This window comes from Mobula birostris, chromosome 12, assembly GCF_030028105.1.
Source record: "Mobula birostris isolate sMobBir1 chromosome 12, sMobBir1.hap1, whole genome shotgun sequence".
Classification (NCBI taxonomy): Eukaryota; Metazoa; Chordata; class Chondrichthyes; order Myliobatiformes; family Myliobatidae; genus Mobula; species Mobula birostris.
The window spans coordinates 95380586-95395280 of record NC_092381.1 but is presented as its reverse complement, the minus strand read 5'-3'; the positions used below and the strand labels follow the sequence as shown (position 1 = coordinate 95395280).

At 41.8% G+C, this 14695-nt stretch overlaps 1 protein-coding gene across 4 annotated transcripts in view; it reads right to left on the bottom strand.

Moving 5' to 3' along the window:
* fam20b (FAM20B glycosaminoglycan xylosylkinase) overlaps positions 1-14695 on the bottom strand; it is a 109855-nt gene that overhangs the window by 52950 nt on the left and 42210 nt on the right. For all 4 annotated transcript variants that reach the window (XM_072274326.1, XM_072274327.1, XM_072274329.1 and 1 more), the window contains exon 3: positions 11077-11163. In XM_072274326.1, the coding sequence (XP_072130427.1) occupies positions 11077-11163 (87 nt within the window). The remainder of the gene's footprint in view (positions 1-11076; positions 11164-14695) is intronic.

The following is a 14695-nucleotide window of genomic DNA, read 5'->3' as shown; positions in this document are numbered from 1 at the left end:
ATTTCCAAGCTCGAGGAGTTGCTTTTCTTCCCGTGCTGACATGAGTGACACGTGCGTAATGACCTCGCGTGCGTTCAAGTTCAACAGTGGGCGTGACAGGGAATGAGGAAAGGTGCAGCTGACTCATATTGCCAAATCATATCATTTCCATGCTTTGCATGGTTGGAGACCACTGGTCTATATTGCGTATGTGGCCTGTTTACACAATAAGTTATTAATAAAATGCTGGAGAAGGGAACTTAAGTTTCATGGTTCTTTACTGGTAGAGTCCAAACTGACACACACATACAGAGCCATACGCGCCTAATAGCGCATGAAATGACGTGTTACTAAAACATAAAGTATTCCCTTTTTATAATGTAGGCTATATGGTACACTCCTCCCCTTTTATTTTAATAGTGTATCAACTTTTTTTTTACTGGGACACTAAGCTAAACAAATATGTTTACCCACAACATACAACAGGAATTCTGCAGATGCTGGAAATTCAAGCAACACACATCAAAGTTGCTGGTGAACGCAGCAGGCCGGGCAGCATCTGTAGGAAGAGGTGCAGTCGACGTTTCAGGCCGAGACCCTTCGTCAGGACTAACTGAAGGAAGAGTGAGTAAGAGATTTGAAAGTTGGAGGGGGAGGGGGAGATCCAAAATGATAGGAGAAGACAGGAGGGGGAGAGATGGAGCCAAGAGCTGGACAGGTGATAGGCAAAAGGGGATACGAGAGGATCATGGGACAGGAGGTCCGGGAAGAAAGACAAGGGGAGGGGGAAACCCAGAGGATGGGCAAGAGGTATATTCAGAGGTACAGAGGGAGAAAAAGGAGAGAGGGGACAAGGGAGTTGTGTAGGGAGCGATCCCTGCACAACTCCCTTGTCCATTCGTCCCCCCCATCCCTCCCCACTGATCTCCCTCCTGGCACTTATCCGTGTAAGCGGAACAAGTGCTACACATGCCCTTACACTTCCTCCCTTACCACCATTCAGGGCCCCAAACAGTCCTTCCAGGTGAGGCAACACTTCACCTGTGAGTCGACTGGGGTGATATACTGCGCCCGGTGCTCCCGATGTGGCCTTTTATATATTGGCGAGACCCGACGCAGACTGGGAGACCGCTTTGCTGAACATCTATGCTCTGTCCGCCAGAGAAAGCAGGATCTCCCAGTGGCCACACATTTTAATTCCACATCCCATTCCCATTCTGACATGTCTATCCACGGCCTCCTCTACTGTAAAGATGAAGCCACACTCAGGTTGGAGGAACAACACCTTATATTCCGTCTGGGTAGCCTCCAACCTGATGTCATGAACATCGACTTATCTAACTTCCGCTAGGCCCCACCTCCCCCTCGTACCCCATCTGTTACTTATTTTTATGCACACATTCTTTCTCTCACTCTCCTTTTTCTCCCTCTGTCCCTCTGAATATACCTCTTGCCCATCCTCTGGGTCCCCCCACCCCTTGTCTTTCTTCCCGGACCTCCTGTCCCATGATCCTCTCGTATCCCCTTTTGCCAATCACCTGTCCAGCTCTTGGCTCCATCCCTCCCCCTCCTGTCTTCTCCTATCATTTTGGATCTCCCCCTCCAACTTTCAAATCCCTTACTCACTCTTCCTTCAGTTAGTCCTGATGAAGGGTCTCGGCCTGAAACGTCCACTGCACCTCTTCCTACAGATGCTGCCTGGCCTGCTGCGTTCACCAGCAACTTTGATGTGTGTTACCCATAACATAGAAACGCCTACCATTTGTTTACAAATTATAACAAAGTAACTTCGTAATATCAAATTATAACAAGCCTTTTTTTCACTTTTTACTTTTGGTCTAAGACCCATTTATAACTCAAGTCTCTGGGGAGGTCTTCTCTGCCTCTCCGGGTAACGTCTGTCCTGAAACGTTTGCTTTGGGGAATGAGTCTCCACAGGTACATCAGGTGGGTCATCAGCACTAATGACAGGCTTATCTGTAGATGAGGCTGATGTGGTCACATCAGGAGTGTTTGCTTCTATGTCGGGGAGAGTCTGGGCAAGGTGTTGTGTTTTTCACCTGAGCATCCAGGTTTTGGTCCACATGATGTCTCTATACGTTCTCTCCCACCTCCACTGTATACATCAGTGGCCCGTCTACGGTGGAAATTGTACCTGGCTGCCACTTTTTAATCCAGTAATCACACACAAGAACTGACTGTCCCACACTGAAGCTCCGTGTTGACTTAGCATTCAAGTGTTTGAACTGTCTGCTCTTCACATCACGCCATACATCTGGTTTGAGAAGATCCATGCGGGACCTCAGGTTCCTGTTCAGAAATACCATTGCTGGAGTCTGATTAGTGGTTGCACGTACTGCATTATAATAGGCAAGGAGGAAGTTGTCTACCTTGTGTTGCAGTGGTTGATTTTCACTATCCATTGCCTTGATGGCTTTCTTGAATGTCTGCACAAATCTTTCTGCCAAGCCACTTGTGGATGGATGGTAAGGGGCAGATGTAAAGTGCTTGACTCCATTGTTCTTCACAAAACTTTGGAATTCTTCAGAGAAAAATTGTCATCCATTGTCTGTGCAGATTTGTTCTGGTATGCCACTCCTCCTGAACATGGCCCTCAGAACTGTAATGGTCTTTTCTGATGTGGTTGTCTTCATTTTGATGACCTCTGGCCATTTGGAATGTGCATCAACGGCGATTAAAAAGATAGAGTCCATGAATGATCCAGTAAAGTCGATGCGCATCCGTTGCCATGGTGATGAGGGCCATTCCATGGATGGAGAGGGGCTTGTGGTGATGTGTTCTGGATCTTTTGACATCCAGAGCAGTTCTTGGTCAAGTCCTCAATCTGTTTATCGATTCCTGACCACCACACATAGGCACGGGCAAGACTTTTCATTTTCACAGTACCCAGGTGCCCCTCGTGTTGTTTCTCCAGCACCCTGGTGCATAGCTTGGGAGTGCACAACTCGTGAACCACACATTAATGTTCCCCGACACACTGACAACTGCTCCTTCCTCACTGAGAAGGCTGGAAACAGTGCGTTACCACGCGCTGGCCATCCCTTTACTGTGATGTCATACACTTTTGAAAACATAGGGTCATTGTGAGTTTCTCTTTCAATGAGGCTGTTTGTCACTGGTAATTGTTCAACTATTGTTGTGTGAAAGACCTCTGCTGAATTCATTTGTGTAGTTATCTCTGAAGGACGCGACATGTTCCCCCACCAGAGGTGCTACCCCTTCCTGACACCCCATACACCCCAAGGTGGTTAGTCCACCTTTGGTCCCCACCTGGCACTCAGCTCTCACCTGTGGCTCCCCGTAGCTGTTTGCATGCGACAGCGGCCACACCCCGGGCAACAGCTTCGACAAGCCGGTTAAACCAGGTGAGGGTAGCCAACGGGTCTCAAACCCTCGGTGAGATAGGGAGTTGTCTGTCCCAGCATGTGAAGACAGACTCCGGCAGATTGAGCGGACAAGACCAATGGAAGGTCCAACGGTCAAGAAGGTGGTCTCTGCAAGCGTCGTGGAACGTGTAAAGCAGGACAAGACACAGAAGACGTCCTGGTCATCCACTGCGCCTAGTCCCATCTCCAGCCGTCTAGACTCTGTCTTGCCACTGGATCCAGATGGGAATTGGGAAGAGAGAGTGAGGCTGACGCTGCGCAACTCTCCCTCACTTAAATCCAAATCACGCACTAGTCTCGACACCATCATAATGGTGTCGAGGTCCTCATCGACGTCAATGATGGACGAACAAGCTATCTCTGAAGTCGGCAGTGGTAAACGTGACAAGCCATCTGCGTTGCCATATTACTTGGTCCCCTTGTGTTCAATGTCATACGTGTGACCTCCTAAGAGACCATCACTGCAGAGTTTTGTGCTGTCATCACTGGAACGCCTTTTCTTGGGTTGAAGATTGACACGAGAGGCTAATGGTCAGTCAACAGGGTAAACTTTTGACCATACAGGTAGTGACTGAATTTCTTGACTTCCCACACGAGGCTTAGGGCTTCTCTGTCAATCTGTGCGTAGTTGCATTCAGCTGAAGTTAGCGTTCTTGAGGCAAAGGCTATTGGTCTTTCTGAGCCATCTGGAAACTTGTGCGATAACATAGCTCCTATGCCATCGGGTGAGGCATCACAAGCCAGTCGGATTGGTAAGGAGGGGTCAGAGTGAGCGAGCACCCCTTCTGAAGTTATGAGTCCTTTAGTTTCTTGAAACGCTTTCTCACGGCTCTCAGCCCACTTCTATTGTGTCCCTGCCTGTAATAGTGCATTTAGTGGGTGTGGGACTGTGGATAGATTAGGCAAGAACTTGTGGTAATAGTTCACTAGTCCAAGATATGCCCTCAGCTGAGACACATTTTCAGGTGGTGGTGCCTTAAGCACCGCTTTTATCTTGTCTTGAGACATGTGTAAGCCATCCTTGTTGATCACGTGCCCACAGTATGAAATTTCCTTTTTGAAAAACTCACATTTCTGTCCATTAGCTCTGAGCCCATATTCTCATCACCTGGTGAGCACTTGTTTAAGGTTAGAAAGATGTTCGTTGTCATCTTTGCCAGTGACAATGATGTCATCCAGGTAACACTGAGTCCCTGAAATCCCCTGCAGGACCTGGTCCATTGTCCTTTGCCAGATTGCAGGAGCTGATGCTATCCCAAACACCTACCTGTTGTACTGGTAAAGTCCTTTGTCTGTATTTATTGTCAGGTATTCCTTGGATGCTTCATCGATTTCCATTTGGAGATAAGCCTGGGCCAAATCAATTTTTGTGAATCGATTCCCTCCTGACAGGGAAGCAAAGATGTCCTCAATACAAGGTAGGGGATACTGTACTGTGCGGAGAACTGGGTTAACAGTTACTTTAAAGTCTCCACATATGCGCACCTTGCTTGGTTTTCCTGGTTTTGCGCTGGAGGTTTTCTTCATCACTGGAACAATAGGCGTGGCCCATTCACTCCAATCCACCTTTGACAGGACCCCAGTCTGCTCCAGATTTTTCAGCTCTGCCTCTACTGTAGGATGGATTGCATATAGCACTGGTCTGGCTTTGTGAAATTTTCCTCAATCTCAATCTTTGCCTTCATGCCCTGAAGTGTTCCTATTCCTTTTGAAGAAGATGGAGGTGCATAGCCACCAAACCCCGGATTCGGGACGACACCCACTGACTGACTGAACACTGAGTAAGACACTGACTTTCTTTTCATCATTAACACTGTTAGCATCACAATATAACTCCACTCTTTCAATATAAGTTACCCAGTTTTCAATGCCACTATCAAATGCTGTAATGGTTCCAATCATCGCCATCTTTTTTATGTTAATTTAGTCCCGTTTTCCCTTGTTTTCTTTTTAGCTTGCTCCTTGCAGTCACTGCATGTTCCACTTGACTCAAGTGTCTTTTTTGCTAGCGCAACGAGCGCACTCCATCTAGATGTGAATGTCGCTCCTTTTCATCTCCCTTCTCTCTCTTCTCCTCCGACTGTTCTGATAAGATGTAGGTTCATAATTCTCGTCGCCAATTTGTTGTGTATGTGGTCTGTTTACACAACTAAGTTATTAATAAAAACGCTAGAGACAGGAACTAAGTTTCATGGTTCTTTACTGGTAGAGTCCAAACTTTGGCACACATACAGATCCATACGTGCCTAATAGCGCATGCAACGACGTGTTACTAAAACATAAAGTAGTCCCTTATTATAATGTAGGCTATACAGTACAGTCTAATAATGAAGTTCTTTGGCTTTCTCTTTTCTCGCTTCTAATAAAGAATTATAAACATTCAAAATGAAAATATGCCGACTGATTTATTGTGCACTTTCAGAATACTTTGCCTTTTAAGTACATTAAATTAATGAAAACAATGCAATAAAATTTAGCATTAAGTTCCTGAGCAATAAAAATGACTGCAGGATTGTGTTGTCCATTAGTAACATTTCTATCACCAGCGCTACAGGAAATCACAGTTACAGTATATTAGTACTTCAATTGCAAAGGTGCTGGAAGAGTCAATATGAACAATGAAATCAGAATAACGACAGGATTATTTGAGGAAGTGACAAAGATGCCAGATGAAAGCATTGTATTTGATGTAATCCACATTGATTTTAGCTAGCTTTTTGACATTCCCTCATGTTTTTTTTAATATAATTTTTATTGAGTTTTCAAAGTGATACATGAGAAAATAATATCTACCCTCCCCCCGATATAAACTCCTACCTAAAAAGAAAAGAAAAAAAGAAAAAAAAAACGCCTGAATATTGGAAGGTTTGCACGTTCTCCATGGGATAAAAATAAATTTAATATATATTTGTTACTTTCCCCCAAAGAACCAAGATCTTCATCATCGGAGCTATAAATAAGGGCTCCAAATATTCAAAACTGTTACATATTTATCTTTTAAAATCTAAAACATTACTTAGCTTCTCAACTCTCATAGTTCCCTGGGGAATCTCTTTGAACTTCACCATGTTGCTATGTGTTTCCCTCCCAACCATCCAGGCAAAAAGAAAAAAAAAGATAGATAAGATACAAAAAAAGAAAAAACAAAATACCCCCCCCACTAATGTTGTGAATGAAAAGATACACAACACTACCCCCCTCCATTGTGCGGGTCGTGGCTATTGCCATGCTTGCACACATAAATAACGTAGCGATTGGTCAATGTTTCTTCCAGCTCCCCCATAACAAAAAATTATATATATATAGAAAAAAATTAATGTTATTATTCCCAGCCAATATTCCTCAAATTTTAACCTTTCTTCCCCTCCCTCATATAATAATATATTTATATATTCATCTGCCTAAAAATTCAACAGGCCTAATCCTTGATCCAGTCTTCATCTTCAATCCATCTCGCTCCCCTAAGTTTGGTCTTGTATCTGGTGAATATTCAAAGAATCTCGCACAAACTCCTCCGCTTTCCGGTAGTCGTCAAAAAATCTTTTTTCTCCACCAGGCAAAAAAATCTTCAAGGTTGCAGGATAACGCAATATAAATTGATAACCTTGATCCCATAGGGCTTTTTTCACTGGATTAAACTTCTTCCTTCTTTTCAAAAGTTCATAACTTATGTCAGGGTAGAAAAAAATTTTCTTCCCTTCTATCATCAGTGGTCCTTTTCTTTTCTTGGCAGCTTGGGCAGCCACCTGTAGAATCCTTTCTTTGTCTTGAAATCTTAAGAATTTTATTAAAATTGATCGTGGATATTGGTCATCTTGTGGTTTTGGTCTTAGAGCTCTATGTACCCGCTCAATTTCAATTGATCGGTCTTCCTCTTTCATTTGCAAGGTTTTTGGGATCCATCTTTGAAAAAATTCTATTGGATTATCTCCCTCTATACCTCCTTTAAGACCAACAATTTTAATGTTATTACGTCTACTAAAATTTTCCAACACGTCCACTTTCTCCAAGAGTCGATTTCTTTCCGTGTTCCAGACAAGCACATTATTTTCTGTTTTTTCCACTCTATCGTTAATATGCTCCATTGTTCTTTCCATCTTCTGAAGTTTCTTATCCATTTTATCCTGTCTTTTCATAGCTTTATCATAGCACATCTTCGCGTCTCTAAGTTCTGTTCTTAATTTTCTTAGTTCAGCCGTTAATTGCAATAAAGCCTCTCTTGTCTCCGTCGTCTCCTTTACTTCCAGTCTCTTCCAGTTCTTCCTCCTCTTCTTCATCTGTATTCTCTGCGATATCCAATTTTGACTCTGAGTCACTTTCAGTTGCAGTGGCCGTCGGTTCTTGTAGTTTAAATTGTGTCAATTTGCGCATGCGCAATTCCGGCATCTTCTTCCGAGAGACCGTTACCGCCGCCATTGTTCCCTGTTCTTCTATACCAGAGATAAAATGTGTCTCCTCCGAAGGAAATCCAACCTGAATCCGAGGCTCCATCGCAGCAGTAGGCCCTTTTTTCTTCCCATCTCGCGGCGACTTCACAACAACAGACTTCTTCTGTTGCGGTTCACGAGGCATATCATAGAGTAGTCTTACGAAGTTTATGAGTAGTTTTCGGAAAGTATTTATTAACTTTACTTTGTTTAAATGGTACTTTGCTGATTTTTTTTACGGGAGAGCTGGATTTACACGCTCAATCCCACGTCATCACGTGATGCCCCCTCCCTCATGTTGATTTGTGTTTTGTGAATAGCCTGAATGCACACAGCAATCCAGGAACAGCTTCTTCCCCTATGCCAAATGATTTTTGAATGGACATTGAACCCATGAACACTACCTCGCTAGTTTTTATTTTTATACTAATTATTTAATTTAATTTTAAAAATATATACTGTTTATTTACTGTAATTCATGTTTTTCTATAATTATGCATTGCATTGTACTGCTACAGCAAAGGCAACAAATTTCACGACATATGCCAGTGATATTAAACCTGATTCTGATTAACAATGGGATAACACAAGATTCAATACTCATTACTTTTAAGAGTCATACAGCACAGTAACATGTCATTTTGCCTGCCACATCCATGCCAACCAGTGGGCACCCATCTATATTATTTGTCTTTCCAGCACCAGGCTGTAGCTTTCTCTGCTTAGATAATTAAGGTGGTTATCTAGATATTTCTTGAATGCTGCCAACATCTCTGCTTCCACCACACTCTCTGGCAGTGCATTCCAGGTACTTGGCACTCTCTGGAAGAAAATGATCCCCCTCGGACCCCTCTAAATCTTCCTACAAGTGTTAGTAAGACCAAAGAGCTGATTATTGACTTCAGGAGAAAGAAACTGGAGGCCCATGAGCCAATTCGCACCGGGGGAATCAGAGGTGGAGAGGGGCAGAAACTTTAAATTTCTTGGCGTTATCATTTCAGAGGCTTTGTCCTGGATCCAGCACAAGTACAATTCTGAAGAAAGCACAGCAGCGCCTCTACTTCTTTAAAGGTTTACGAAGATTCGGCTTCACATCTAAAACTTCGACAAACTTCTATAGATATATGATGGAGAGTATATTGACTGGTTGCATCACAGCCTGGTACAGAAACACCAATGCCTTTGATCAAAAAAGCCTATGAAAGTGGCAGATAGGCCCAGTTCATCATGGCTAAAGTCCTGTCTACCATCAAGTACATCCATACAGAGCGCTGTTGCAGGAAAGTAGCATCCATCATCAAGGACCCTCACCATCCAGGTCCTGCTCTCTTCTTGCTGCTGCCATGAAGAAGAAGATACAAGAGCCTCAGGACCTACAGCACCAGGTTCAGGAACAGTTATAACCCCTCAGCCATCATGCTCTTGAACCAGAGGGGATAACCTCATTCTCCCCATCACTGAACTGTTCCCATAACCTATGGACTCACTTTTAAGGACTCTTCATCTCATGTCCTCCATATTTATTGCTTGTTTGTTTGTTTGTTTATTTATTTATTTATTTATTTTTGCATTTGCACATTTTGTTGTCTTTCACATATTGGTTGTCCTGCTGGGAGCAGTCTTTCATTAATCCTATTGAGCTTCTTGTATTTACTGTGAATGTCTGCAAAAAAATGAGACTCACAGTTGTATATGGTGACATACATGCACTTTGCTAATATATTTACTTTAAACTTTGGAACATTAAATCCTTTGTAATTTTATATATCTCTAGCATGACGCCTCTTAATCTCCTCCACTCCAGATCTAGCCTCTCCAGTCTCATATTAATATAGTAATGGAATGTGAGTGTCTGGAAGAATTCAAATGCCACAATATAGAAATGAAACACTCTATCCCAGAAAATACTATATAATGACGAATTTCCTGTGTACCCTCGCCAGTACTACCACATCTTTTCTGGATTGTGGTAAATAAATAAGCAATAGTGAGGTACATTAGTATTTCTAAAGCGTATGAGGCCACATTTTTCAGAATTAAACTCCTCCCACTTCACCAACCCAGAGTCTCAAGATCTGCACCAATCTTTGCATCACATGCAAACTTACTGAACGTGCCTCCTACATCCACAATATACAGTATTTTACAAAGAGCAAGGGTCCCAGCACCAGTCCCTGTGGAACACCACTGGTCACAGGCATCCATTCATAAAAAAAACAAACTTCTACCTTCTCTCTCTGCATCCTATTGTCAATATTGGCTCCAATCTCAGTGTTATATTAATAATGGAAGCTTAAATGCAGAATGCACAATAATGAAATTTTGTAAAGAATACCAAAACTGTTAATGTCGTTCACGGTGAACAGGAAAGTTTGAGAAATATGGATGGGTGGATTAGTTGGGCAATAAAAAAAAGGGAAAGTAGAACTTAATCCACAGAAATATGAGAAACTACTTTTTATGAGACGCAATGATAAATAAGGGATCTGGAGGATCAGTCCATTTAATGGCACATCTCCAAAGAATCTTATAGTTAGGACAGTTAGATATGGTGACTAAAAAAAGCACATGGGATAGTCTTTCTTAGCTATGGTATAGATTGCAAGAGTAGAAAGGTTCTTCTAGAATGTATATAATATTTATAAATCACAGTTTGAGTACAGCATAAAGTTCTGGTCACATGTGATTCTACTGAAGGAAACGGAAGGAGATTTACAAGAAGTTGTCAGGTCTGGAATATTTTATGAGGACAGGTCAGATAAAACAGGATGGTTCTTTGGTAGAGGAAGAGTGACGATTTAATTCAGCTATATAAAATTTTGAGAAGCCACGAATGAGTTAATGGGAGGAGGATATTTCATGTAGCAGATGGGTCAAAGATCAGGGCACATACCTATATGTTACCTACATAGCTGATAAAAGGATAAACTAAAAACAACATGCAAAACTATGTATACTAGTCTGGCTGCAATTAAAAATAAAATCAATTTAAACATTTTAAGAATACGAATATTGATCTCAACTGAATGCAAACGCTTAAATAAACTCATGTACCATCCGTTGCTCCAAAATCAAATAAAGTTTAATTATCATTCATACCATACATAGATACAGCTGAACAAGACAGCATTCCTCTGGAGGCAAGGTGAAAAACATTCACAATAGTAAACAAACATTCAAAAATAGCGAGTAACATAATTCAAAATATCAAGAAGCACAATCACTTGAAAAAAATATATAGTTCAAAACTTGCAGTACAGTACCGATCCAGATGAAAAGCAGATATTTCAGCATTGTGTCTGTCATAACCAGCGTATGGTTCCCCTTCCACCACATAAGACCTGCTGTACCTAAAATAAAGCACAATTAATAAAAATACATTTAAAATAATATACCATGAATAATAGCAATTAGCTATTTTAAAAGACATCTTTTAAACAAAAAGTTAAGATTATCCTCCTGTGAGATCAAAATTTTCACCGTGTTATCAAGCAAATAAAAACATCTTGTTGAAACTGCTTTTACATGGAAGTAGTCAATGATAGTAGTAGTAGTGCAACCACTTCAGTCAAGTATGATGTCCTCCTAACAGCCTGTCTAGTGGTGGGTCCTCAGGTGGCTGTTATTCATATTTGGGTCTTTTGCTTGTTCAGTCTCTCCTTTTGGGGCTGCCATACATGAGATCGCTCTCATACAGCTCCCTCTTGGACAGATTTCCTCCAAGTGTACCTTCTTTCCCTCTGCCATCGGATTTCTAAATAGACACACTTAATGTAACTCAGATTTTTTTCTCTATATTTATTTATCTATCATGTATTTCAAAATACTGCTGTAAAGTTAACAAATTTCACGATATATGCCAGTGATATTAAATCTGATTCTATTGACTGCAGTGCTTTCTCAGTTTTTGGATGTAACGTTGAATTTCTTCACGCTGATTTTGAGGTAATCTTTGAAGTGTTTCCTCTGTCTAGCAGGGGCTTGCTGACCTTCCTTCATCTATGAGTAAAGGATCTGTTTAGAAGCACGACAATCATACCAGAGCCCAAGAAGAGCTGGGTGAGCTGCCTTAACATCTATCACCCAGTGGCACTCACATCTACTAGCAAAACACATCTATTGGCAAACGCGGCTGATAAATAACTGAACAGTTGGGCCCCGAAGCATCGACTGTGTGTTTATTTCCATGGATGCTCCCCAACTTGCTGAGTTCTTCCAGCATTTTGTGTGTGTTGCTTTGAATTTCCAGCATCTGCAGAATTTCTTGTGTTTATTATAAAAAGTCCAAAAGGTGTCACAACAGCTTTAAAATGCAAAATTCCAAGCCAGGTTAAATAACATGATGTGATAACATCCATATTCTAAGATTGACAAATGCCACTGTTGACTATTCATTAGAGGAAGGAGGACAGAGCATAATAAGAAGAATACAAAGGCATTATAGAGGGTACACAAGAAATTTGCAAAAACAGTCTGTGGGATAAAGGACTACAGGTCCAAGGACATGGTGAATGGGCTGGGACAATTTTCATTGTAGATAGCTGAAGGAAAATCCAACAGAAGGATATAAAGTGGAGGGGTTTGGACAGAGTGAATAGTGGTCACAGATACAACATAAATGTAAAGAGAATCTAGAATGCAGTCTGCAAATAAGGTGGAGGCAGATTCCACTGCGGTCTCCAGGAGAGAACTGGAAGAACATTTATAGCAAAGGGTTAGGGGGTGTGGGTGTGGAGCAAGTGAGCTTCTTTGGTTCGGCTTCAGCACAGATAGGATCAGCTGATGGCTTTCTATTGTTCTATAGCGTTTCCACATTTACAGTGGCATGTAAAAGTTTGGGCACCCCAGTCAAAATTTCTGTTACTGTGAATAGCTAAGCAGGTAAAAGATGACCTGATTTCCAAAAGGCATAAAGTTAAAGATGACACATTTCTTTACTATTTCAAGCAAGATTACTCTTTTATTTCCACCTTTTAGTTTCAAAATAACAAAAAAGGAAAAGGGCCCGAAGCAAAAGTTTGGGCACCCCGCATGGTCAGTACTTAGTAAAAGCCCCTTTGGCAAGTATCACAGCTTGTAAGCGCTTTCTGTAGTCAGCTAAGAGTCTTTCAATTCTTGTTTGTGGGATTTTCGCCCTTTCTTCCTTGCAAAAGGCTTCTAGTTCTGTGAGATTCTTGGGCCGTCTTGCATGCACTGCTCTTTTGAGGTCTATCTACAGATTTTCGATGATGTTTAGGTCGGGGAACTGAGGACCATGGCAAAACCTTCAGCCTGTGCCTCTTGAGGTAGTCCATTGTGGATTTTGAGGTGTGTTTGGATCATTATCCTGTTGTAGAAGCCATCCTCTTTTCATTTTCAGCTTTTCTACAAACGGTGTGATGTTTGCTTCCAGAATTTGCTGGTATTTAATTGAAATCATTCTTCCCTCTACCAGTGAAATGTTCCCCGTGCCACTGGCTGCAACAGAAGCCAAAGCATGATCAATCCACCCCTGTGCTTAACAATTGGAGAGGTGTTCTTTTCATGAAATTCTGCACCCATTTTTCTCAAAGCATACCATTGCTCATTGCGGCCAAAAAGTTCTATTTTAACTTCATCAGTCCACAGGACTTGTTTCCAAAATGCATCAAGCTTGTTTAGATGTTCCTTTGCAAACTTCTGATGCTGAATTTTTTGGTGAGGACGCAGGAAAGGTTTTCTTCTCATGACTCTTCCATGAAGGTCATATTTGTGCAGGTGTCGCTGCACAGTAGAATAGTGCACCACCACGTCAAACAGGGGTTTTGATTTGCCTTTCTAGCAATCCTACGAGCAGTTCTCTCGGAAAGTTTTCTTGGTCTTCCAGACCTCAACTTGACTACCCCCGTTCCTGTTAACTGTCATTTCTTAATTACATTACGAACTGAGGAAACGGCTACCTGAAAGCGCTTTGCTATCTTCTTATAGCTTTCTCCTGCTTTGCGGGCATCATTTATTTTAATTTTCAGAGTGCTAGGCAGCTGCTTAGAGGAGCCCATAGCTGCTGATTGTTGGGACAAGGTTTGAGGAGTCAGGGTATTTATAAAGCTTTGAAATTTGCATCACCTGGCCTTTCCTAACGATGACTGTGAACAAGCCATAGCCCTAACAAGCTAATTAAGGTCTGAGACCTTGGTAAAAGTTATCTGAGAGCTCAAATCTCTTGAGGTGCCCAAACTTTTGCATAGTGCTCCTTTCCTTTTTTTCACTCTAAAATTGTACAAGACAAAAATAATACAGTAATTTTGCTTGAAATGTTGAAAAAGATGTTTCATCTTTAACTTCATGACTTTTGGAGATCAGTTCATCTTCTACTCACTTAACTATTCACAGTAACAGAAGTTTTGACCGGGGTGCCCAAACTTTTGCATGCCACTGTATATGATTCTGTCTTTCACAGGAAGGCCGACTTCTGTTCCTATTTTCTTGAATTCTTGTGAAACATTCTTACTTGTGTCTTAACTTATTGCAACTGTGCTTAGTGAATTACATTAGCTCCTGGTTACACTACACAATTTTCAAATCCCTGCACGATCCTTCTCTTCTATTTTTCCTGTAATCATCTCTTAGCCCTTGACATAACTAGTTTTTATCTAGTTCTGATCTTTGACTTACCTGAAATCTGCTTTTGGCTGCCAATCTGACAGCTGTTAAAGTCCTGAGATAGCTAAACTTTTTCATCTCTGAAATTCCCTCAGTAAAATAGCAGAATAGTCCTCTTCTCACCCTGTCTCTTGCAAAAACGCCATCCCCTTCTCGCAATTCCTCCGTCTCCGCCGCATCTGCTCTCAGGATGAGGCTTTTCATTCTAGGACGAGGGAGATGTCTTCATTTCTTAAAGAAAGGGGCTTCCCTTCCTCCACT